Here is a 26,639-nt window from a genome sequence, read left to right as displayed (position 1 = left end):
CCAAACCTTTCTTTCTGGTTGTTAATATTCTACCCCAAAGGTCAGCACATTTGAAGACATCCATTTCCAGTTGTTTCTTCTTTTTTAAGACTAATTCCTAGTGGTGCACAAAGAGTTTCTGAGAACAGTCATAACGCCAAAGTGGCAGTGCATTTGAGAAACATAATTTTTACCTCATTGCTTTCCCCAAAATAAATATCTCAGTCATGGAAAACACTGTTTATTTGAAAACGATGAGACCTCAAATATGAAATATAGTTAACAATGACATTGACATTGTTGCTATCACTTTCCCCTAAACCACCCGTAAGTCTTGGACGCATGTGCATGCAGCACAGAAACAAAAACAAAAAACCAAATGCAACAATCCATGATTGTTCAATGACTCCTGATGCTGGGTGGACAGCCTGTTAAAAGAATTTGTCTCCCACAGGATCTCTGGAGTGAGCACAACGCCCATCACCTGTTAGTGATCACAGACATTCAGTTAACCTGTCCTTCCAGTAATCAGAGGCAACAATTCAGACCCTGGACTTCTCAGAATACATGTACTGCTGAATCTTGGCTTTAAAACAAGGTGGCCTGGCTAAATTGGGGCAGGCCAGCAGCCTCTTCCTTACATTTGGTCCCATTTGACAGAAAGTCTAACTTAAAGTTATAAATGTGCTCATCTATTTACTCTGAGATCAATCTAATTTGACAGGTAATCCCTAACATTTTCTCCTTTAGCCAGCTGAGAGGCAGCTGTGGTGGAGACACATGACATGGGTTCAAGCCCCTCGTGAGCCCTGTGGTAGTTGCCAAGTCTTTTCCTTTCTTTAAGCCTCAATATCCTCACCTGATAGAGGGGGAGAAATTGACCCAATGATGATTAACATCATGTAGTTCTGCATGTGAATTCTAGAAAACTGTTGCTCAAGCGTAACATGTGACACCAAATAGACTATCTCTTAAGATGAATACCTACCTCCTAAATTTCCTCACCTGGTGTAATCATATCTTCCAGCTTCCTCTAGGGTTTTAGAATCCTTAGGTTCAAAAAAGTCATGAAGGCCGTCTAGCATATTTGTATTCTGATGAGAGAACCTTCCTCCAAGCAGCTATACTTGTTCAACTTGAAAATCTCCAAGGAAAAGAGGCTTTTCCTTCTCTGTGGACTGATTTTATATACAGACCAAGGAATCTTTCCTTCCACTTGACTGAGCTCCCTTGCTAAAACAAAATAAGACCAGCATTTTTTCCCTTTTCTTGGAGGATCCAAAGAAAGATCAGCTGACCACCAAAGTCCAGAAAGCAATGGTATCATACAGCTCATTCCTGGGATGTCGCAAATAATGCCAAACTCTGATGTACTCAGACTCCACTTCTCAGATTATCATTTACTAAACGTCTGGGTGACTCCTTTTAGTGGAAACAGGCAAATAATAATATAGACCAGACTGAGGGTTTACTTAGAAGGGTTGAATCCCATCCTATGGTATGTATTCACAGCCACATGGCATAAAAGAAAGAGCATGGAGTTAAGAGTGAAGCTTCCTGGGTTCTAGGCCCACATGGGAGCCAACCTGTACAACCACATCCTCTGGGTTTCATTTTTCCTTGGAAGGTCAGAATCAAAGCCTTTCATGATTCCATTCTGACTAAGCTCTGATCTACAGAGAGAATTACTGCAGGCTGCATAATATTGTTCCTCAATAAGACAAGGTGGGGCGATGATTACTGGATGTTTACTAAGGAAGAAGGGCGGAGTCAGTCATTTTTATTGGCTTTAACCTTACAGGGCTCTTGAAGATTGTTTTAATTGCCCATTTTAGAGAAAAGGAAGTTAAGACTCTGAGAGCTTAAACACGTTTCCCAAGATCACACTATGACTCCTTAGTAAGGCCAGGTCTCAATTCAGGTGCTCGCACCAGGGCTTTTACATTGCAACAAGCTAGCAACAGGTTTGGGGAAGAGCCATTTTTTAAAACCCAGAGAAACAAAAAACATGGATATTTCCCCTAGTTTTCTGGTAACTAATGCAGTACCCTAGACCTCTGTTCTCATATGAATGAATGGTCTTCAGAGAACAGGGCTCCTATGAGGAGGGGCTGTGCACCCAGCACTCTGCAGATAACTGGAAGGTTAGTCAATTTACAAATAACTTCAAAGCCAAAGCTCCATTTCCATAATCACTGTAGGCAGAGGGTTGAGGCAGAGATTGCTGTCCTGTTGCCTGAGTGCACCTCTGCGGACCTGTCCCCCACTTCTCAGACAACCTCCTGCATCAGTCTAGGGGAAAGAGCACATCTATCTATTTCTGTTGCTCTCCCACTAACTGATTAAAACACAGGCATTTTTATTTTCTTGTGAAATCAAAAGAGAACATTAGAAGGATATAAATCCAAACAGAAAGGGAATATGCTGATTAATAAAACACGTGCAAACAGAAAAGTTGCACGTGCAGATTGCAGTCTGAGGACAAAGGGGGTGTGTTGAATTCAAAACACTTGGGTTTAATTCTCCACATGCATTTTTCTTGGCTTCCCTTCTTCCTCTGTCAAGATAACAGTTGTGTTTCTTGTAGCTGAGCCGACACAGGAAATCAAATATTTTGTGTTTCTATAAACTATACTTCCCAGAGAGAAAACACGTCTAGAATTAAAATATTACCACAAACAATTAGGAATTTTTGATTGTTACAGGTGTTGTTAAAGGACTCCAGTGGCAAAGATCAAAGTCTCCAAAATTTGCCTTTGGAGAAGGGGGTTTCATTTCAGACATCAAAGGTAAGGCTCTCAAGTCAATTTATGCTCTGCTGGGTTGAGTCAGTCAGGATACAAATTAAGGTCCATATATTTCAGTGACAAGAAGGAAATGGTTATGTAAATACACAAGTATTAACATCAATCTGTATTAAATTATGTAAACATATACATCTTCTGAGGTCAGCACATAGATCCTCTTCTTTGAGCTGAGCTCTACTGAAGCATTGCTCGAATCTGTTTGGAAGTCGATTCATCATTCAAGTGCTTTGTAGTGAACCTAGATGGGGAATGGTAGAGGTTAGCGGCAAACAGTGCTCTGTGTCAGCTTCAGTCCTTCTTTACCTTGGGAAACACAATTGATATTTGAGCTTATTTCTTTAGACAAAGACCCACACTTCAGTGCTCACAGTCTTCTCAGACAGATTTAATATTTGATTCTTCCTTCCAAAGGAATTTTGTATTATGGTTATTAAACCAAGTAGATTTTTTTACATAATCAAATAATTACACAGAGGAGATATGAGCAGTCTCAGTTTCCAGGGAGGCAGACTTCACAGGATTGAGTGCAGAATCCTGAGTGAGCCCACCCCTGCTGACACAAATTTCAGAATAGGGATTTGCAAAGCTGCATTGCCCAGAACTTGAATGTTTATGGTTCTCCATTTTCCTGGCCACGCTGAATTAACCTCACTGCCACCACAAGGGGGCACAAACGCAGGTAAGCAAACCCACAAAAGTGGTGCAATCTGCAGCCTCCCAATAACTAGGACTCGAATCATTTATGCTAAGGAAGGAAAAGAGAATTAACATGTAATAAAACTTTGGCCAGGTCCTGGATGCTCCATGTTAAGTTTCGTGTTACAATAATTCTGTAAAGGTGAGGTTATTCCCTTCATTTTATAGATGAGAAAACTGAGGTTCAGAGAGGTTAAATGACCGATTCCAGATCACAGGGTTACTGATTTGAGATTTGTGATGATTTCTGATTCAAACCTATATTTTGCTATCTGGAAAGCCTGTGCTCCTTTCAGGTCATTACATTGCCTTCAGAAGGCACAGATTCTAACAAATCAGATGGGACAGCGTTTTGCTTGCTTGAATGAAGCTGGAAAGCTCAACACATCCTGAAGTTAAAGCCTTCTTCCTGTGTATAGAGTCATCCTGGGGTGAAATGGACACCAGGAGAAAACGTTGGTCTTCCCATAGACTCTGAAAGGCTCTTATATTAATACTAAATCTCTTCTGAAGGATGATGACTTAGCAACTCAGTAAAACAGCATCAATCTCAGGTCTATTTTGTTCATTTTGTGTGTCTCAGTTTCTTCATTAAGTGGGGATAACAGATCAGCCTTACCTCTCTGACTTGTGATGATTAAATGAGACAATGTGATTAGAAGTGGAGTATAAAACTTGAGTGCTGTACATACGTAGAGCATTATTGATCCATCCCACTGAGACTTATTGAACACTTACTGCATGTACAACACTGAGTGGAACTCAGGGGAATCAAAGATGAATAAGACAACAGGGACCATAAACCTTCTAGATTGCAATCTAGTATCAGAATGATTTACACAGCAGTGTGATTCAACCAATTCTTACAGATGTGTCAGAGCTAAAAAATAATCCCCTCTCTGAAATGGATTAAGCACATGCATCCCTGGGAAGAAAGTAGCTGCCGAGGCATCACTTGTTAGCAGTGAGGAGCTGAAACATGCCACAGCTGGCCAAATATTTAGGCATCTAGACAGTGAGTTCTCAATTCTGGTGGCTGCACATGTGAACCACCTGGGGAGCTTTAGAACAGACAAAGAAACAAAATGGATAACTGAGCCCCTAGCCCAGAGATTCCAATTCATTAAGTCTGAGTCACATGCAGTGTTTTCAAAAGATACCCACACAATCCTCAAGGGCGGCCGGGTTTGGGAACCACTGGTAAAGGGGAAAGTGAGAGCCTGGAAGCCTCTTGTTCTGAGGAGTTCCTATAAGCCCCAAAGTAATGTGGCTGAGAATTAGGTCCATGACCGTGAGGTCACCCATACCTGGGTGTAGGTCCTACCTTGTCCATTTACTGTGTGACTTTTGGCAAGTTATTTGACTTCCCTAAATCTCAATTTTTTCCATCTTTAGAAAGGGGATGATAAAAATGGTGCTGACCTCAAAAGATTGTTAGGAATATTTCAATGTGTTAAAATATGCAAGGGTTAAGTTTGGTGCTATCCACAACAGTATTTACATTTGCAATAGCCCTGAAGGGTTGGCTGTTCCCTGGGAGCCTAACAAAGAGCTGAAGCTCACCTGAGGGCATTCAGCAGCCCCTCCACGCTGTCTGGGGCCTGCTCCTTCAACACCTTTATGCAGCCTTTCATCTGGGGGGAGAAAGCACAATGTTTGTTAATATCTTAGTAATACCATCCATGCTAATATCTACCCATAATAACACCTATCCATAATGTCAGATTCTTTCTTCCCAGAGAACTCCAACACAGAAATGGCCAACAGGCTTTCCTACCCCCTCAGGCTGATAAGTTGTTTCTCTGGGCTTCTAGAATATTCTGTATGATTGCAATCATTATCAGTTTTCATACTATATTGCAATTGTACATTTCACTTTCCTGGCTTTAAGCACAAAGACTTGAGACTTTGTTCCTCTTGCCTTGTACTATGGAGCCAAATGCACGGCCTTCCATCTACTCAGTGCTCAGCTGAGATTTACCGAATAATTTTATGCCATTCTTCTGCCCTGCATGTTTTCTGTTCTTGAGCTATTTGACTGGCAAATCCTTAACAATTATTTTAGACCCAGCTGAAGATCAGCACCTCCTGGAATCCTATTCTGACCTCTCTACCTTCATTAGATAGAAGTAACCAACAGCTTTCTGCGCTCCCAGGACTACTCTACCATTTAGTAGAGGCACTGGGGAGTTTAGTGCCCATGACCGTGAGGTCACCCACACCTGGGTGTAGGTCCTACCTTGTCCATTTACTGTGTGACTTTTGGCAAGTTATTTGACTTCCCTAAATCTCAATTTTTCCTTCCTTAGACCAGGAGCTCCTGGAGGAGCAGGTCTATGTCTCCATCATCTTTGAGAGGACTGATGAAGGGCCACCGTCCAGTATGTGAACTTCACGGAGGCTAAATGTCTGAGTTCCCTTCATGCTTGTTTGTTTAGTGTCTTCACAAATCTAGGTAAGTGCCTTAGCTTTTTGTATCCATATAATACAGTTGACACATAATTTGGGGAGTGCATGGAAACTGAATTTATATTGCTCACGTTACAGTATGCATATCTTGGAGTGTTTTTTGGCAAACCAAGAATCTTTCTGCAAATAACATAATCACCCATTTTAAACCCAGCTATTCACATGCTGTTATATATTGGATTTTGTTATATGAAGGGCCCCTTTTATAACGGCCCTAAGAAACATTTTCTGTCATTGTGCTTCTTGTACATCAAAAGTTTTGTTTTACAAGCCCGATAGACCCTGATAGACTGATGGAGGCCGCCAGAGTGTGGGCCTCACTATAAGCGCATCAAGAAAGAATGTCATGGCCAATTACAGATGTCTGTCATGCGTGCTGGATTGGGAGAAGCTACAAGCATGCCAAGTATCTGCCACCCCAGGCCGAGGATGGCATCGGGCCCAGGGATGCAGGGATTCTGTCCCTCTCCCATAGTTCATTATCCTAGTGTGGAAGTGTTCTTATGAACCAAGCCTAAGAAGCAGTGAGAACACAGATGTGGAAAGAGGTAGAAGGGCAGGGAATGCTGTTTGGGAATTCTGAGTTCCACTTAGGGCAATTAAAGCTGTAGGTGTGAATAATAAGATGCTTCCCAGGATGCAGCTAGGGCCAGATGCAATGTGAATTCAACAGCATGTTCAGGAGTTGGGGGCCTTTAAGTGTAGAAACCATCCTTGACAGGTGTCAAATAATCCAGCAATGCGGTTAATATAAAAAGGGACCAGAAAGAAGCAAGAACAGAGAAAGCAGAACCAGTGAGAGCCTCTGCGGGTGTGAAGTGTGGGAGCAGCAGTGGGCATGGAGGAACAGGGAGAGATGGGGACTAATCTGAGGCCAACTCCATAGGATGTCGCTACTGATAAAATATGGGGTAAAGAAGCCATTCCTTGTTCTCAGGGACAATTCTAGGCTCTGCCTTAGAGACTGGTTGGAGGACGATAAAATGCCTGAGACAGGAACCCAGGAGAAGGAACAGGTTTGTGGGGAGAGGGGAACCTTTCATTTGGGGTGGCCATATTTCACTTTCTTAGAGGCACATGCAAACAACCATATGAACAAGACTTATGTAGTGAGAACTCCATGGACAAAAGGAAACATCAAGCCTATGTGAGAAGACATAACATGATATACTGATTACAGCCTCGACCAAAAGACTCAGTAAATAACATGGAAAGCCAAGCTTTTTAAACATTAGGGCTACAAGGAATAATTTTACCCAGTGTATGTTTAACTGTTGACTTTGTGACAAGTTGACAAATGGCTATGGTAATGAGAATGTCTCATGAGTTCTGGGTAATGAACTCAATCCATAGTCAAATAATATTTATAGAGTTATTTATACTCAATCTATAGTATGAAAACGTTAAAGCCTCACAAAGGATACAGTAAAAATATTTATTGGTATAAAAATGACATAATATACTTTTATGTAAAAGAAATATGTTTCAAAAAGCTTGTAAAGCAGGCTCCTAATTTATTAAGGACATCCACACACACGTCCACACAAGCATCTACACAAAAAGAAGGTACACATGTATGCTGCTGTATGACCGGTGGTCCTCTGCCTACAGTGAGGTTATTAAAGATACATTTAATTTTCTATATCTTCATTTCTTACATGCCAAAAGAAATTTTTTTTGACATGGAGTCTCACTCTGTCACCCAGGCTGGAGTGCAATGGCATGGTCTCAGCTCACTGCAACCTCTGCCTCCCAGGTTCAAGCAATTCTCCTGCTTCAGCCTCCCAAGTAGCTGGGACTACAGGTGCCCACCACCATACCTGGCTAATTTTTGTATTTTTAGTAGGGATGGGTTTCACTATTTTGGCCAGGCTGGTCTTGAACTCCTAACCTCATGATCTGCCTGCCTTGGCCTCCCAAAGTGCTGGGATTACCGGCATGAGCCACTGTGCCCGAGCAAAAAGTTTTTAACATAAATATTTATTTTCTTGGTAAAAAGAAATAATTACATTAAAAGTAATAAAGATTCTAGGAAGAAACATACCTAACTATGCTACAAACCCGGAGCCTCAAAATGAGTAATCAAAGTTACATTTTTTTATTGATACATTATCTAGTATTCTTCAGACTTATGGCCCTCCTGGGCATGTAGACTTTCTCTTGCATAAGGCCAAAGCGTCAGGACACTGTTCTCTGCAGATGAGTGAACACATTGCATAAGGCCAAAGCGTCAGGACACTGTTCTCTGCAGATGAGTGAACACATTGCATAAGGCCAAAGCGTCAGGACACTGTTCTCTGCAGATGAGTGAACACAGTGTGCCACCCAGACTCAGCTACACTGGAGTACGTTACTACCAAGAGGTCCTATTCTGAACATTAAAGGCTTTAAACGAATACATGGGATACGCTATTGAGTTGGTGCTGCAGACAAGTGCTCGATGGAGAAGAGATGTGCTTTATCCCACAGTCAACAGGAAAAGCACCAGCACACTGAAATCTTGTGTTTCCAATTATCTTTATTCATTCATTCATTCATTTACTCATTCATCCATCCATCCATCAAAACTCCTACAGGGCATCTGTTGAGTGCCACTCACTATGTGCAAGGCAGTAGAGCAGACATTAGGCATAGAGATTATGGGCTCTGTCCTTGTCAAGAAACTGCGCAGGAGTCAGAAAATACAAAATGGTGAGTGCTCTGGGGACCAGAGGAGCAGGAGGGCTCATCCCATGCAGAAAATGTATTCTTAGATGAATTGATGTTTGAAGCATGTCTGAAAGAAATACACCCATCAGAGAGGAAGAGGAAGGATCTCTGGGCAGGAGAAAGTACTCACACATATCCAAATGACGAGGAACAGCATGGGGCTTGAGTGGAGCAACAGGTAGGGAGCGGTGGGAGAGGAAGTGAAAGGGTCATTTGGGATTTGACCATGGTGTCTTATAAGGCAGTATCTCCCAACTCTTCAAAATAGGAAATGTATAGAATAGAAACCATCTATTTGTATGGCATATTGGGTAAATGAAGGGACAGCATGTAGCTAAGTGATTGTCCATCTGCTCAGCTCCATTAGAGGCTGAGGGAATCAATGTTGCAGCATTGCTGCTATGCTTTTGAGGTTGCATGTTTTGTCCTAAGCACATAAAAAAAGCCTGGACATCTTACTGTGAGGACAGCTGCTAGGATGGGCTGTGTGTCTTAGAAAGATCACTCTCCGTGGAGTGGTCTTGAGGAGCCTGAGGAAGAGAAAGAAAGTCTGTTTGGCAATCTTCATGGGCCTTATTTGGAAAGCACATTTCACAGCTGTTCTTACATCGATCTTGGACGTCTTGCAGAAAGCTCCCACAGGGTGGACATGATCATAGAGGATGATGACTCCCACCATCACCCTCATGCAGAACATCAGGGTCTCTTCACTAGTAAACCTGCTTTTGTACTCCCTGCAAGAGAAGAAACAGCAGCAGCGTCACTTCCTTGTCAGAGCATGTGATTTCTCCGGCCCCAAAACTGGCTACTTTAGATGCCTCTAATCCTCTCTTGAGAACAATCCCAGACCTGCAACAACCAGTTAATATGCTCCTGAGGAAATCCATGATGATAATTCTCCTTGAATCTATTCAACCAGCAATTCAGTGTTAAAATAAGGTAAATTAAAGGGCAGTAAATTCCTTTCTCATTTGCCCTTCAGCGGACTAGCTCATCATGTACATCACTCTCCCACCCATCAATCTTGGATATTTTATAGCAGGTCCTTCTGGCTGTCCAAGATTATAGAGAGTGATAGCATCATTACAGAGAAAAAGAATCAGGTTCATTTCTACAGAGCAGCTATTGTGTCTCCAGTCAGAGTAACTTTCTTTGTTAAGAAACAGGCTGCAGATATATTGGATTGGCAAAAATACCTAAATAAAATATGTATCATTCATAAATACATATCATTCATTGATACCAAGAGTATTTGTAGAGTTTGAATTTTGTCCACTTACCTTGACAGGGTCCCTGATAATTCAGGCCAATTCTAGAGGCTTTCTTAGCATCTATTTCATTATAAATTGGCTCCGCAATGAAAATGGTTGCTATTTCTGCCTTGGAATAAATCTTAACTCTGGTACAAGTGAAATATTTGAAATTAATGCTATCTTACATTTGAACAAGCTATCAGATTTTATAAGGCACTCTTGATGCCTTTGGTCTTCCTAAAGACTGCAAAGTAGACAGCCTTATGGGAACTTCATTGAATGAGGAAACCGAGGCTCAGGAAGTCAGGCTGGTTATCTACGTGCACAGCAGGGGCTGCAGATATAAGTGGAGCTCAGAATTTTGAGGACAGATTACCATGCTGCTTCATCCCCAACATTCTCAATAATTTTTAAATCTAATAAGTAGTAACTAGTTTAGGTATCAAAAAAAAAAAAAAAAAAACTGCAGAGAGAGAGAGAGAGAGACCTCCATTCTCAGTCTTGAAACAGTCTTATCATGTAAGCCCTTGGTTTTACATCTTCTCTACAATGTATTTATCATGATACTCCATCATTTAACACACCCTCCATTTGGTTCCTACACATCTTCTACAGCATCTTTGATCTGAGTCTTTGATCTGATCAAAGACTACCTAACAAGCTATGCAGTCTTTGGGAAGTCGGTCAACCAGTTTGGGTCTCAGTTTTTTCAGCTATGAAATAGGGATAGTGACAGCTGCTACCCAGAGTTCCTAATGAGATTAAAGCAGATGATATTCATGAAAGCCTGAGAGTATTGACCCAAATGGTACACGCCATTAACATCTTCATTGTAACAGACATTGGCTGGGTGGAGTCTCAACCAAGAATACACCTCTGATTTAACTTACGGAGTTTCCAGCATGACTTTACAGACACTTGTCATGGTGCTGAGGCAGTCTGTGGTGTTCTCTATTGGCAGGGTTTTGTTCTAAATGGGAGACATAAATGTGCGTTAGCGCTGCTTGCAGCTCTTCTGTGCAGTTAAGAAGAAAAGCACCTCGTTTCTCAGCTTCACTTACTTCCGAGACAAAGTGCATTGTGGCGTTGCTAAGGGTTTTCAGCATTGGTGTGGCTTCTGCATAGAAGAGGGACATTCGATTGGCCATCTCGTTATTAACTTCATTCTCAATGTCTAGCTGATGAAAACAAGAAGAGAAGATGCATTTATAAAGAGAAACTCAAACTCTCCAAATACTCTCCTCTGGAACTGCATTACAGACAAGGACATTTGTCTTCTCTCTGGGTTCTGCCTGATGCAGAAATCAAAAGAGCCATAGAGAAGGGTGCAAAGGTCAAGGCGACCCAGGGACTCACATGCATGTTGTTGATGCGGTTGCGACTGATTGTTCTCCTGTAGTAGCTGAAGTCATTCTGAATAGCTGGGTTCCTCATCTGAAATTCAAAAGAGAGGAGCGAAGGTCATCTCTGAGTATCAGATGGGGGATGTGCATCAGGAGCTCAGACACTAGGTTTTATAAATATTCCAGGGCTTCTCTTTGTTACATAAGAGTCAAAGCAACCTCTGGTTAAAAATGAGGACCCACAGCTTCATTATTTTGAAATATGCCCTGTGGGCTAGATTTCAGGGAAAGTATATTTGGTTTCAATGTGGAACAGATACTTGAAAAGGTTTTCTCTGATTTCATTTGGCAGATTTAAAATTTCCATATACAAATCATTATCTTAAATTACTTTCGCCACATGGAATGCAAGTTCTCACCACATTATATGTCTCTCTAGGAGAAGTTACATCCTACTCATTTATCCACCCACCCACCCCACAGCACTAACAGAACAGCTGTAAACAGTAAGTACTCAATACAAGCTCATTAAATTTTCACAGCACATTTGGCCTAACCTTCAGCTCGTCGAATCGAAGGGTAAAATGTAAAATTTCAGCAAACTCCTTTGCCAGGGCCTGCTCCCTTTCCAGGTGTTGGGTTGGTGTGTAGGGTGGACAAGTTAGAGATTCCAGTAAACTCTGAAGAGCTTTTTCTGAAAATCAAAGGGATAAATATATTGGAAGTGGCCCACAGAGATCCTTCAAAGAACACAGTTCCCAGCCTCAGCTGACAATCTCCGACACCACCTGCTTGAGTCTTTCCCAGTAACTACGTGTGGTATGCTGCGCGTGGACCAGAAAGAGAAGGAATCCCACATGGCTGGGCAGGCTGCCTCCCCTGTAGAAAACCCCCATGACCACAGTGTTTTGTAAATGTGTCTCTAAGCTCAGATGGACCTGGACATATTTAGGGATCCCAATTTCTGACACCATTAGAATACTGCAAATATGTGTTTTGGGGTCATGTGCATGAGACAGTCATTCCTGATTCAGGATGAGATGAGACAGTACCCTAAACACATAGGTTAGATGACTGGCTTTGCAGGGAAAGACCTCTGCTCCTATTTGACTTTTCTCTGCATCCACACACAAACCTAATCCCAGGAATAATTTTCTAGGAACCCATTGCCCTATCTACCTCCATTATTGTTCTTACAACAGATTGGCTACTCCCACTTGTCTGTTTCTAAATATTCCCTTATAGCTTGTTCTTCAATATATTTCTAATAGCACGGAGTCGTTTAACCAATCCTCTATAGCAGGGAATGGCAAGGTATGGCCCATTGGCCAAATCTGGTCCGCTACTTTTGTTTTGTAAATACACCCAAGTTTTCTTAAAACACAGACATGTTCATTCTGTTATGTAATAATTAGGGCTGCCGTTGCATGAGAGAGGCAGAGGCGAGTAGTTGCTAAAAAGACAGGATGGCCTATAAATCTAAAATATTTACAATTTGACCATTTACAGAAAAGTTTACACATATCTGCTCTATATAGTTCTTATATAACTTTTATAGCATCTCTACAAGGATGTCTCTGGCCTTTTTGAGATATTCATGCATAAGAATACACTCTCTTCTGAGAAGGCAGCCAGTTCTACCTTGGCCTGCTCTCAATGAGGAATTGTTTCCCCTCTTGCTGAGATGAATTTTGGCTCCTCAGAATTTCCATTAACTGGGTCTACCCTTTGAGGAAACATAAAAATAAGTCTATGCTCTCTGCTCCTCTCTTCTGCTGGAGAGTCTTCAGAAACCCTCTCTTCTTGGAAAACTGGTTTGGTTCATTCAAATACTTCCCTAGGTCTTAACTTCTAGTCCTCTCAACATCATGGTCATTACTTTCCCAAGATATTTCAAGTTCTGTGTTTCCCTCTTAATCTGTGGTACTCATTTTACTCTATTAAATTTATCATTTGACTTCAGACAAGCAAGTTCTTTGTTGGATGAGCAGATAACCTGTATCTTTCAACTTCTCTGTTATTCAGAAGTGTGATCAGCTCACAGTAAAACTACTAAGAGTTGGACACAGAAGAGAACAGGATCAAGAATATACTCACTGGCAGAGACACACTAAAGTTACCAATAACTTCAGGGGAGGAAACTTTGTGGTGGATTGAAAGAAGTGAAAATGACAAGAGCTGTTGTTCATAAATGGCCTCTCATTTGACACAGTGGATGGATGTGGGACATTTTCCAATATGGTAAGCTGTTCCCACTACCTACTCAAACACCAAAACAGAACTCCATATGTGGGACATGAAAAGTACAAACACATACTCACCTAGTCTAATGGAAAACTCGTAAAATCTCTTTAGCCTTACAACAAGAGGACACACTGCATTCCAAGCTTTTTCTTGAAGCTGTATGTCATTGGGATTTTGAATTGCCTATAAAAACACAGTAGAGCTGTCTGTTTAAAAAGAAGCAGCAAGCCCCACATCAAAATACCCTAAGACTGAGAAATTTTAGTTAAAAATACAATCCCTGCTGTACTTTGCTGATGTATAATACTTACATCAATATTGGTTCATTGGACTGTCCCCCAAGATGCTCATTTTGAATGAAAATTTTAACACTTGAACATAGAGCAAATGGCTCTACAATTAGATCTTGTGTCATCTTACTTGTTTCTGTTATCTTGAATACAAAAAATTCACATCTAATTGGAAGAAACTCAGTCTTTCCATCACCATTTGATTCTTCTAAAGTGGAATTAGTGCTCATTATAAAGTGCAAATTCTGTAGACATTTCCTTTCTCTTTAATAGGTACTGCATTCCTGCCAGTTTGTCGTGTTATCTAAATTATCTAAATTAAACGGTGACCCATAAGAAGAAAACCACCTCTTGGTAGACTGTTACTTTCTTAGAAACTCTGCCTTGTCTGAGTTTCAGCAACTTGAGGATTATGATGGTGGTGGTGTTCTTTTCAGAAGGATGGGGGCAGTGGCAGTACTGTGTGTGTGTGTGTGTGTGTGTGTGTGTGTGTGTGTGTGTGTGTATGTGTGTGTGTGTATTTGCATGCATATATGTATGTGTTGATATTTCCACAAAACTAATGCTTTAATATAAGAAGAGTGCCAAATTTCTTGCTTTTAAGGCATTGTGAAGTTGTAAAAGTCCAAGTGGTGATTTTCTTTTTGTTTTTTGTTAATTTTAGAAAATCTCGTAAAACATTTGAGATGACAAACTGAAGGCAAGGTGATTTTTTTGGCTGTTGTGTATAACAGTGGTGCAACCTGCCTGAGTAACTACCAAACGCCGGAAAGTACATGTCCACCCAGACTTCATGATTCATATTTCAACTGCTATTCACAGACTTCACATTGTTTCCCTTAAATGAAGTAATATATTGACACATTATTGTTTAAATGTGAGACCTACAATATCACCTGTATGTTCGAGAAGAGAATAGTTAATATTTTACTTAATCTATAGCACTGTGTGCTCATACTAATGGATTAGAATAAAAGGGGCCATTCATGCATTTTTTTTTTTTTTTTTTTTGAGGCAGAGTTTCACTCTTGTTGCCTGGAATGGAGTGCAATGGCGCAACCTCGGCTCACTGCAACCTCTGCCTCCTGGGTTCAAGTGATTCTCCTGCCTCAGCCTCCCAGAGTAGCTGGGATTACAGGCACCTGCCATCACACCCAGCTATTTTTTATTCTTTTATTTTTAGTTGAGACAGGGTTTCACCATGTTGGCCAGGCTGGTCTTGAACTCCTGACCTCATGTGATCCACTCGCCTTGGCTTCTCAAAGTGCTGGAATTACAGGTGTGACCCACCGTGTCTGGCCCACGCTTTTTGTTTTTAAGGACACGTTACCCTCCCTGTACTTCTTCCTGGTACTCTAGGAAATACTATGGCCCTTCCTTAATCTTGCTGTGTGTGTGTGTGTATGTGTGTGTGTTTGCGTGCACGCGCACACGCATGTGCGTGCACGTGTGGTTTTCCCTCTGCTCCTCGGGTGTTGTCAGTTCAGTGCGATGATTGGCATACATCTCGGATCTCTGGGCCTGCGCCTTTGTAAGCCTGCAGGTCTGCAAGGATGCTCTCAGAATCCTGAAGGACAGCGCTGATCTGGTTCCAGATTTCTCTCTCTCCTTCTGTAGGCTGAGCATCTAAGAAACAAAGAAACCGAGAGACACACAGCTTGGGATGAGGATGGATATTCAGTTCTACCTGCCTGACAATCCTATCACATTCCTACTGCTCTGGTATTTACTCTGTAACCTACTAAGCTGCTAGGATACTGGAAGGGCAAACTCACACAACTTCTGCTCATTACTCAGTTCAAAATAGTCAATGATATTTTTATAGTCATAAAATAAGCATACAGGAATCATTGTAGGCCTTATTTATTTATGTGGAACAAATCTTTTGCACACGTCCTATGTAAAACAGTGCCCTGGATGATAGAAAGAATAAACATTGTCTTTCTGAATCCACACTTTTTGGTCTTTTTATTTTATTTTTTTTTAATTACTATTTTTATTGCAGTTAAATACACATAAATTTCACCATCTTAACCACTTTTAAGTGTGCTGTTCATTGATATTAAATACATTCATAAGGTTGTACAACCATTGCTACCCTCCATATCTGTCACTCTTTTCATCTTGTAAAACTGAAACTCTATTGGGTCTGCCTTTTAAAGGATAAGCAACTGAATATTTCTGCTTTGATTGAAAATCTGTGAATCCTGTGAAAATCTGTGTAGATGGGAAAAACAGTCCACCTTATATTTCAATATTTAAAAATATGCTTAAAAACTGGATAACAAAAATACTTCAAATCATGACAGAAGCATATCACTCCTGAACACACGGATATGTAGAAAACATTTCTCATTAAACCTGAGCTCATGCTAACGAGGTTTGGCAAAGACGCGAGTTCATTTTAAAGACAACCGTTCTGTTTATCTTTGGTTTTGACCATGACTGCTACCCACAAAAACAAGTGACGCAGTGAGGCCTCCATAATGAAAACAATATTCTAACAGTCACAGCAGTACCCTCGAGCTCCTCAGTGAATTCTCACTTAATTACCTTCCTGCAGCCACTATGTGTTCTTGTTCCTGGGGGCATTTCATGGGAGCTGGTGGCTGGTGGTGGAGAGGTGGTAAAGGTTGGGTTTTATTTATCTGGTAATTCCTATATAACAGGTTATCTGCCTGGTCTAGTAGGGAAGTTCATCTCTCCATCTAAAACAAAGGCTCCGCTCATGGAGAGGAAACAGATGTCATTTTATAAAACTCTGTTTTTAAATATCCAGATCCTGAGACACCGTGTACTTGCAGCAGAACTCACTAACAGAGGGTGAGGGCTGAGTTTACACCTGGTCTAACCCTCCCAGATAAAATCTCAGTTTTACCTAATCTTTGTGGGAGTAAAAGGGGCTGATCCCGCAAAGGGGTTGTTCACCAGTGTTTCTCTGGGTGTTAAAAAAAAAAAGACAGCATTCACAAGATAAGTGATGGCCAAGTGGAGCACTGGCTAAACTGACTTGGTGTTTGGAAAGGCTGAGATCAGAGGAGGAACTGAGGCAGGGTGGCTGCTCCTGCTTCAGTTACCTGCACTCTCCATGACAGGAACCCATGGAGATTTTTAGACTAGTTGATTTACCAGGTCTTGCCTAAGACCTGAGAAGCTAGTAGCGTTTCCTAATAAATGAAGGGTGAAAATCATCAGTGCTATGGCAATTCTCTTTGAGAAAAAGATCATAGGTCCTCACAGTTATCCGGAAACTTTGCAAACTGTACATTCAAAGAATGAGACCATTTCAACTAGGAACTAAGGAGGTATGAGAACGTATGTGAATCAGGACTCAGAGAAAGAGATGAATGCGGACTGGGAAGAGTGAAAAAGTTAAAACGTAAGGGATGGGGCTTGAGCTGGGGTGATGGAAGGTGAAAGGGAGTATATTCATGAAGAGAGTACAACTCGGAAAAAGGCTTGGCAGCTGGAGAAAGCAAGGCTGGGAAACAAACAAACAACCACATCTGCCAGGTTAGAAAACAGAGTCTGCTGGAGACAGTGAGGGAAAAAGACATTTATTACAGGTTGAGCTTCCTATATATCCAAGAATCTGAAATGCTCCAACATCTGAAATGTTTTTAAATGCCCACATGGTGCGCAAAGAAAATTCTCACTGGAGCACTTTGCATTTTGGCTTTTTGGATTTGGGATGCTCAACTGGAAAGTAAAATGCAACTATTTCAAAATCAGAAAAAAAAATCTGAAACACTTCTGGTCCTAATCAGCATTTTTGAATAAGGGATATTCAACCTGTACTTTCCTAGGTTTTTATGCACTATCAGTGTTTCCCACAATCATTGGTAAGTTTTCTCAGACTTGATGTTACTCACAATATTAACCACTTTGTATTTTACCTTTTTTCTCCTTTCTCATACTTTTCTCAAAGTGACACAAGTGTCTTAAACAGAACCCTAAAAATCCGCAAGCTAGGGAGCCCATCAGTGCAGAAAGCGTTTCGGTGGAATAGAATTCCAGGGTGAGGCTGGCAGTTTCTGAGTAAGAAAAGTGTCGGGGAAGAAAACATAAGAAAGAATGCAAAACGATGATCCTAGGAAACAAATAAAAATAAAACACTGACCATTCAAATCCTTTCTTCTTTTAAAAAATCATAAACCAAACAAAGACAATTTCCTAGAGAAGAATTTCTTTGGAGAAGAAAAGCAAAATAGTCTGTGACCAAGATTCTCAGGGCTAACATGATTTGAATATAATTATGAAAAGTGGGAAAGAATGCACTTTGAGGCCAGACCAGAAAGCCTTCTAATCTCAGCTGTCACCTGGCCCTTCCCTAGCAAGTCACCACTTGATAAATTTTAAACAAAACAGAATTAAAACTAAGTGGGCCGGAGAGAAGAGCAGGAACATTAAAAAAAAAAAAATCCTGTTGATGATTATTTGAACAGAAAAAGAGAAGGATTTCATGTCAGTTTTCAAAAATAGAGGCCTCTCTTAAGTGTTTCAAAAATAAGACTGTTTCTGTTAGGGTGACCTAAAAAGGTACTGGCATTAGAGACAGACAGACTGCACTCCCATCCCAGGTGAAGGGATCCTTTCTAATACAAATCAACATTGACATTTATATGACCACAGAGTTTCACGAGTAACCAGGGGGCTGGTACCACTTCTCTCCCAGAGGAGGCGGACTTGGGGGGCTGTGGTAAACAAATACCTTCCATCCTACGGTAATTCTCTGCTGGCAGCTGGGGTGATCTATAAGACAAGACCCTTGGTCCTCAGCCTCCCTCTCTGAGAAACTGTTTTTTTTGGCAGATTTCCTGGCGTCCTATTAGAAATATCTCTCATGTGGTTCAGCAGTGGTGGGATGCGGTAGGAGAAAGCCACCCCACAATTTCCTTCTTTCATCTAGGCTTAGAAATGTGTTGCCTCATTTTTATCCAAAATGTGTTGGTTTTATTGGATGTCGAATTTATTCCTTCTTTCCTGTCGTAAAACTGAAATCGCCTCTTCCAGCCATAATTGGATGGGGAGCAGGGTCCCTGGCTTCTGGGCCAGAGTGCCGTAAGATTCTCAGGGGACTCAAATCACAAGTGGTGTCAGCTTCCAAGGAAGAGAGTGACAACTGGGAGAAGCTCCAAGTCTGTCTGTCTCTCTTTTCAAATGGGGAAAGAACTGTGTGACCCACAGTGAAATGTAACATTGGCCCAAATCCCTGTGGAAGTCCATGATTCTTTCTATTTTTGTCCCCCAGCTAAATGATCATACAGTCAGAACTAATTAATGAAAATCTCAACCATTAGACTATAGGACTATAGTTATATTTGTTTCACTCATCATTATATTTCTAGGGTGTGGCACAGGGCCTGGCACATAATAGATGCTCGAGAAAAAATTGCTGAACAGTTAAACAAATAATTTAAATATACTACTCACACTGTGTTTTGTGATTTTTTTTTTCTGCTTGTCTTTAAATCCTGAGATCTTTTGAGAAGTCCATTGGAGACAGGCAATAAACATGTGATGAATCAATGAATACATGAAGAAATGGGTAAGGTGGGATAGCATGCTGGGTACTTGAAAGCAGTGTAGTAAGTAAATGTCCTGTTACTTTTAGATCCCGTCCTCTGTCTCTACTCCTAAAATGACTTTAATTTTTTTCTTTTAAATGACAGGGTCTGGCTCTGTCACTCAGGCTGGAGTGCAGTGGTACCTATTATAGCTCACTGCAGTCAAATGGCTTTTGTGTGGTTATATCTCTCCTGGTTGCCATTAAAATATAGGTATTTACCTACAGTCAAATTGGCCATCCACTCTTTCATTAACATCTGTGTTCTCAAATCATCCATTATTGATCTACAGCCTGAATGTCTCCGCAGTGTGGTTAGCACACTAATCGGGTATTTGTTGAGTCTGACACAGTGAAAAACTGCACTTAGGTTTTACTTTTTTAATCCTAAAGCTCTTATCATTTTGCCATTTGGAAAATCCCTTTGAGAGGCTTTGGAGACTATACTTGGCTTTCTCCATATTCAGATTCAATTGGTGACCATGTTTTTAAAATTTATTGTGTTTTCAGATGTCATAGAAAGACATCTTGAAAGGAACCCTCAAGAATCCTGAAGAATTAGTGATTGAAAAGATTACTAAATTTAAGCTATCAGCAACCCTGTAAAGCATCTGCTGAGTGAACAGGAACTCTGAACTGTGAGCTTTGCTTTTCTATTTTTAACACAAAGACTGACATTTAGTCAAAAAAAAGGTACAAACACCGCCCCCGCCCACACACACCAATAATGTCATTGGTGAAAATGGGTCATTTCTAGTTGCAGCCAGTGTTTTCTTTGGTAATGTTTCTTCTAAGAACCACATTCTAAACTTCTAACCATTGCCAATTATTTCACTGAAATTGAGAATGGTTACATAAAGCCGGGGTTGCTCCTGCCTAACGATAAAGCAGATAAAAATCTCTGTGATTTACACAGGCAATTTCAGACACCAATACTTCTAGGAGCCCTGGAACAAGTGTATCCAGGACATTATCTGAGGAGATGATTTAAAGTGCTGTTGGGGACTCACTACTGTGGAAAATATGAAAAAGTATCATTTGCCCTGCCACCTTGCACACATGGACGTTTGCTGTCAAGAACTCACTAAATTCCAAGTGTTTCGAATTTGTAATAGTAAAAGCACCTTACATATTAAGATAGTTAAACAGGATTAGTTTTGTTTGCAGGAGCTCAATTTGCTAATGATTGATTAACTATCAATATTTTTCTGTCACCTGTGGCAGGGTGGAAGATTTCATTGTGGAGAACAGTGATATTTATTTAAACCAATGCATGACATTCCATGAGGCTAATGGAGAAGAAGGTGGTTATGTGCTTTGTTTACTGGGAAGGTCTTTGGTGAACTTACCGCAGGGCTTGCACTGGGGAAGGGTTATCAAATCAACATGTTCTAATGTTTATAAATTGGCCAAGGACTTACACTGTCTTCAAATGCACCAGGAGCATACACACATTTTCCTAACAGCCTCTTTAGGACTGTATGGAAAATCTGACAGAGAATCAAATTAACCTAAGGTAATATGAGTGGAAACCACCATTTGCATAGAGATGTCTTTGGTTTTGAAAGATGCCCTGGCGTTTCATCAACAGGATATATAGCTATCTCTGGGCCCCATGACTGTTGTATAAACACTGAAAAAAGTATGGCAAACTGGTTTCACCAGAGCTGTAAATTAAATTCTGCCCTTCTTTCCCACCCACTTCATCTCTCCCCCAATCTCTCTCCCCTTCAGGGTAAACTAAGAAGCATAAATTGTTATCTATTATTAATATTTGGGGATGTAAAATGGAAGTGATTTATAACAAAATACTAACTGCTTATGAAAACAGCATAAAATTGCAAATGTCTGCTGGAAAATATAAGTGTGACACGGCTGACGTATTTATTCTTAGAGGACATTAGTTATCTTACACCAGGGTCCAAAGCCCTTTCCTATGGAACAATCACAGTAGGACTGAAAAGAGTGGGAGGGTCAAAGTTCCTGCCGGCTGTCTATTTCCTTCACCTACAGTGGGACCCTGTGGTGGGAGCAGGCTAAGGATGGCATTTTTGAGACCAGGTTTCACTGCCACTCAGTATTAGACCTCAGGACAAGCCAGGTAATCTCTTTGGGTCAGATTCATTATTGCTAAAAGAGAGGGAAGCTAAGAATAGCCTGTCTCTTCCCTACCTGAAAAGGTCATAATGAAGATGATGGAACAGATTTAAAACACTTAAAAAGCAAAAATGCCAAAAATTGAAGTTTTTTTGGCATTGAATCCCTGTATTGCCATCAATAAACTGCCTGCTATGTTCTGTTTTTTGTTTGTTTCCTTTTGTAAAGTGAGGATACTTTGGATAAACCAAAAGACATCTGATAATTTCTGATATTTCCCCACTTCTTCCAAGATGATCAAGCCTCCTGTGAACAGCCTTCGGAGATGGGAGGGTAGCAGAGAAGAACAGATGAAAGAAGAAACCAGTTGTGGCAGGGAGGGGCCTGAGTTAGCAACAACAACAAAAATCGCAGGTGATAGGCTGATTTGACTCAACACTCTTGTTTTAAAGAGTAAGAGTGTATATTCCTAATAGGTCAACATAGGCAGAGTATTTTTAAGAGTACAATGATTTGGAGACTTCAGAATTTCTTTCTTTATACCCCAGCCTCCACCACATCCATTATTGATCTTGGCATTACATTATGTTAATTGATGTGAGTTTGTCTTGCAAGAAAACCATTTTTTTCAGCCACTGTCTTCTAAGAAATTTCTTTAGTCCAATCTAGAACCTGTACTTCTGGCTAGCATATCACTTGTTCTCTGGTCTGTGATAGACTTCTTCCCTAATACCCGTACTGCCGTCTCTTCCATGTGCTCACATCTTATCTCCTCAACAAATTCATATGCTTCTTGAACAAGCAGTCATGTTCTTCTAATATCCCTATATTTATGCACTGTATCTCATTCCTCCAGGTCCTCTGCCACACTAAGAACCCACACCCCACTGCTGCTGTTCCTGCCTGAGGAATTCAGGAGATGTTCTGCAAATAGTTTTTTCATTGGTAACTATCAATCAAAGCCAGTGTTCCTCAGCTTGTATTTCATGCCCAGCCCTAGGCTGGAACTGGAATAAAACACAGAATAATATAAGCATAAGATGCCATCTAAATTCTCCCTTCAGGGATTTGTACACCAGTGAGGAGACAAACATACATTTACAGAAGAAAACTACCAAGGCTTGATCCCTGACCATGTCTCAGACAGTGAGTGATTAACCAGTGGATGACTGATTCTTGGCTAACAGACTGACTTCTGCCTGCAGTTAATTCTAACACACTGATCAAATATTCTGTGTTTCCAAAGCAGTACCCAGTCAAGGTATGAGAGAAAGACAAAATCCAGAATTAAAAACGAAGAGTAGAATAGTATGAGATAATAGGAAAATCAATGAAGCATACTTACTGAGTACCTATGATATGGTTTGGCTGAGTCCCCACCTAAATCTCATCTTGAATTCCCACATGTTGTGGGAGGGACACAGTGGGAGATAACTGAATCATGGGAGCAAGCCTTTCCTGTCCTGTTCTTGTGATAGTGAATAAGTGTCATGAGATTTGATGGTTTTATAAAGAGGAGTTCCCCTGCACAAGCTCTCTCTCCTTTTGCCTGTTGCCATCCATGTAAGATGTGACTTGCTCCTCCTTGCCTTCTGCTATACTTGTGAGGCCTCTCTAGCTATGTGGAACTGTTAGTTCATTAGACCTCTTTCTTTTGTAAATTGCCCAGTCTCAGGTATTCTTTATCAGTACCTTGTGAAAATGGACTAATACAGTAAATTGGTACTAGTACAGTGGGGCGCTGCTGAAAAAAAATACCTGAAAATGTGGAAGCAACTTTGGAATTGGGTGATAGATAGAGGCTGGAATAATTTGGAGGACTCAGAAGACAGAAAAATATGGATAAGTTTAAAACTCCCTAGCGACTTGTTGAATGGCTTTGACCATCATGCTGATAATGATACAGACAATGAAATCCAGGCTGAGGTGGTCTCAGCTGGAGATGAAAAACTTGTTGGGAACTAGAGCAAAGGTGACTCTTGTTGTTTTAGCAAAGAGGCTGGCAGCATTTTGCCCTGCCCTAGAGATTTGTGGAACTCTGAACCTGAGAGAGATGGTTTAGGGTATCTGGTGGGACAAATTTCTAAGCAGCAAAGCATTCAAGATGCAACTTGGGAGCTGTTAAAGGCATTCAGTTTAAAATGGAAAATGAGCATTAAAGTTTGGAAAATGTGCAGACTGATAATGTGATATAAAAGAAAATTCCATTTTCTGAGGATAAATTCAAGCTGGCTGCAGAAACTTGCATAAGTAACCAGGAGCCAAATGTTAATCACCAAAACAATGGGGAAAATGTCTCCAGGGCATGTCAGAGAACTTTGTGGCAGTCCCTCCCATCACAGGCCCAGAAGCCTAGGAAGAAAAAATGGTTTCATGGGCCAGGCCAGGGTCTCTCTGCTGTGTACAGTCTAGGGACTTGGTGTCCTGCATCCCAGCTACTCCAGCTATGACTAAAAGGGGACAAGGTATAGCTCAGACCATAGCTTCAGAGGGTGCAAGTCCCAAGCCATGGTGGCTTATATGTGGTGTTGAGCCTGCAGGTACACAGAAATAAAAAACTGAGATTTGGGAACCTCTACTTAGATTTCAGAAGATGTATGGAAATGTCTGGATGTTTAGGCAGAAATTTGCTGCAGGGGTTGGACCCTCATGGAGAACCTCTGCTGGGCAGTAGTTAGAAAGGGAAATGTGGGGTGGGTGCCCCACACAGAGCTCCCACTGAGCTGTGGCCTAGTGAAGCTGTGAGAAGAAGGCCACCATCCTCCAGACCCCAGAATGGTAGATCTATCAAGAGCTTATATGGTGTTCCTAGAAATGCCACAGATACTCAACACCAGCTTGTGAAAGTAGCCAGGAAGGGTGCTATACCCTGCAAAGCCACAGGGACAGAGACGCCAAGGCAATGGAAGCCTACATCTTGCATCAGCATGACCTGGATGTGAGATATGCAGTCAAAGAGATAACGTGGGAGCTTTAAGATTTGACTGCCCCATTGGATTTTGGACTTGCATGGGGCATGTAACCCCTTTGTTTTAGCCAATTTCTTCCATTTGGAATGGCTGTACTTACCCAATGCCTGTTCCTCCACTGTATCTAGGAATCAACTAACTTGCCTTTGATTTCACAGGCTCATAGGTGGAAGGGACTTGCCTTGTCCTGGATGAGATTTTGGTCTTTGGACTTTTAAGCTAATGGTGAAATGAGTTAAGACTTTGGGGGAACTGTTGGGAAGGCATGATTGGTTTTGAAATGTGAGGACATGAGATTTGGGAAGGGCCAGAGGCAGAATTATATGGTTTGGCTGTGTCTCCATCCAAATCTCATCTTGAAATCCCACACGTTGTGGGAGGGACCCAGTGGGAGGTAATTAAATCATGGGGGCAAGTCTCCTAGGCCGTTCTTGAGATAGTGAGTAAGTCTCATGAGATCTGACAGTTTTATAAAGAGGAGTTCCCCTGCACAAGGTCTCTCTCTTTGCCTACTGCCATCCATGTAAGATATGACTTGCTGCTTCCGGCCTTCTGTCATAGTTTTGGGGCCTCCCTAGCCAATGGAAGTATAAGTCCATTAAACCTTTTCCATTTGTAAATTTCCCAGTCTTGCGTATGTCTTTATCAGCAGCATGAAAATGGACTAATACAGCCTATTAAGTGCAAATGATACCAGATACTTTTGGGAGATATGGATCCAACAATATAGTTCCTGTCCTCAAGGACCTTAGGAGGGTGAGGACAGGATCCTTAGATTCAGAAAGCATTTATTGGGTACTTTCATATGCCTGCCACAGTGACAGGTGATGAGGGGGATGAAGCAATTAATAAAATATGACTGGCATTCTAAAGTGAAAGTTTCAAACTATCAGTAATAATTCAGTAGAACAGTGTAAGAAAAGTCATCATACAGTGAGAGCTCAATGGCATTGAATGCAGAGACTTTTTTCAAAAACAACCTGAATGGGAGCTAAGAAAGTTGAAGACATAAAATATGGCATCATTGAAGCTATTGTGTGACCCTTTCTTGGAAATCTTCCCAGGCTTGCCCTTCTGCAACTGTCTTCCTATCTTATCTCAGATCAAATTAGTTATTCTCTCCTATGAATCCTAGAACGCAGGTAGCATCGCTGCTACAGCATTTACCAACGTTGCATTATTGATGCTGGTCATGATGTCTGCCTCCTTCAGTAGAGTGTAAACTTGCAGCTCTTCACACCACAACTAGTATAGTGCCTAGCACATAGAATACACCCTTTATGACAATTTGAAAAATTGAACCAAAAGTATTGAGTTGTTTCCATTTAAAATAAACAGATAAAGTAAATGTAGAATATACATACAATGGAATATTATTCAGTCTAAAAAAGAAGGAAATCTTGCCATATGCCACAACATGAATGAACCTTGAGGATATTATGCTAAGCAAAATAAACAAGTAACAGAAGAACACAAATTGCATGATTCCATTTATATGAGGTATTTAAAAGAGTCAAACTCATAGAAACTCAGAGATGAATGGTGGTTTCCTGGGGCATGGGGGAGGGAAAATGAGTAGTTGCTAATCAGTGGGTGTAAAGTTTCAGCTATACAAGATACATAAATTCTAGATATCTATGCTACAACAACTTGCCTGATTATAAATGTGTAATACAGTTAAAAAATACTGTACTGTGCATTTAAAATCTGATCAGAGGGTAGCTCTCATGGTAAGTTTTCTAAAAAAGAAAGAAACATAATCCAATATATTTCAATTCTGATTAGAGTAAAAAACCTATTAAATGCCATTTGAGAAAATCAGAGAAATATCTATATATACTATATATTAGATGATACAAAGTAATGCTAATTTTTAGATATAAATCTGCAAGACATTTAGATACAAATATGTAACACATTTTCATATTATTTTAAAAAGATAAAAAAATTCACGGGAACGATCCAAGATGGCTGATCGCTAACATCTCGGGATTGCAGCTCCCAGTGAAAGCTCAGAGAACGAGAGGATGCCACACTTTCAGACAAGTTTTGGTCGCTCATGGAGCAGAAGATTCCCAGTGGAGGAGCTCCATGGTTCGCCAGAACGACTCTTGTGGCCGGCGCAGTGATTTCGCCGGCACCTTGGCACGGCAGCTCTCGGTGCAGAGTAAACGGGACTGGTTCCCCTTCCGACCGAGGTTTGGAGCTCCGGGAAGG

At 41.0% G+C, this 26,639-nt stretch overlaps 1 protein-coding gene across 10 annotated transcripts in view; it reads right to left on the bottom strand.

Annotated features, from left to right (window-relative positions):
- Positions 1-204: 204 nt before the first annotated feature.
- CYRIA (CYFIP related Rac1 interactor A) overlaps positions 205-26,639 on the bottom strand; it is a 117,063-nt gene continuing 90,628 nt past the window's right edge. For 7 of the 10 annotated variants that reach the window (XM_078349930.1, XM_078349929.1, XM_078349927.1 and 4 more), the window contains 9 exons: positions 15,295-15,416; positions 13,578-13,683; positions 11,814-11,950; positions 11,270-11,347; positions 10,975-11,091; positions 10,804-10,883; positions 9,268-9,394; positions 5,046-5,116; positions 205-3,024 (listed from right to left, as the gene is read on the bottom strand). In XM_078349930.1, coding sequence (XP_078206056.1) covers positions 2,961-3,024; positions 5,046-5,116; positions 9,268-9,394; positions 10,804-10,883; positions 10,975-11,091; positions 11,270-11,347; positions 11,814-11,950; positions 13,578-13,683; positions 15,295-15,416 — 902 coding nt within the window. In that variant the 3' untranslated portion in view covers positions 205-2,960. Of the gene's footprint in view, positions 3,025-5,045; positions 5,117-8,449; positions 9,191-9,267; positions 9,395-10,803; positions 10,884-10,974; positions 11,092-11,269; positions 11,348-11,813; positions 11,951-13,577; positions 13,684-15,294; positions 15,417-26,639 lie in introns of those variants that run through there. The other 3 variants (XM_078349931.1, XM_078349933.1, XM_078349932.1) reach the window with 2 other exon arrangements.

This window comes from Callithrix jacchus, chromosome 14 (assembly GCF_049354715.1).
Source record: "Callithrix jacchus isolate 240 chromosome 14, calJac240_pri, whole genome shotgun sequence".
Lineage (NCBI taxonomy): Eukaryota > Metazoa > Chordata > Mammalia > Primates > Cebidae > Callithrix > Callithrix jacchus.
The sequence above is the reverse complement of the archived record's forward strand: the minus strand, read 5'-3'. Positions and strand labels throughout refer to the sequence as shown.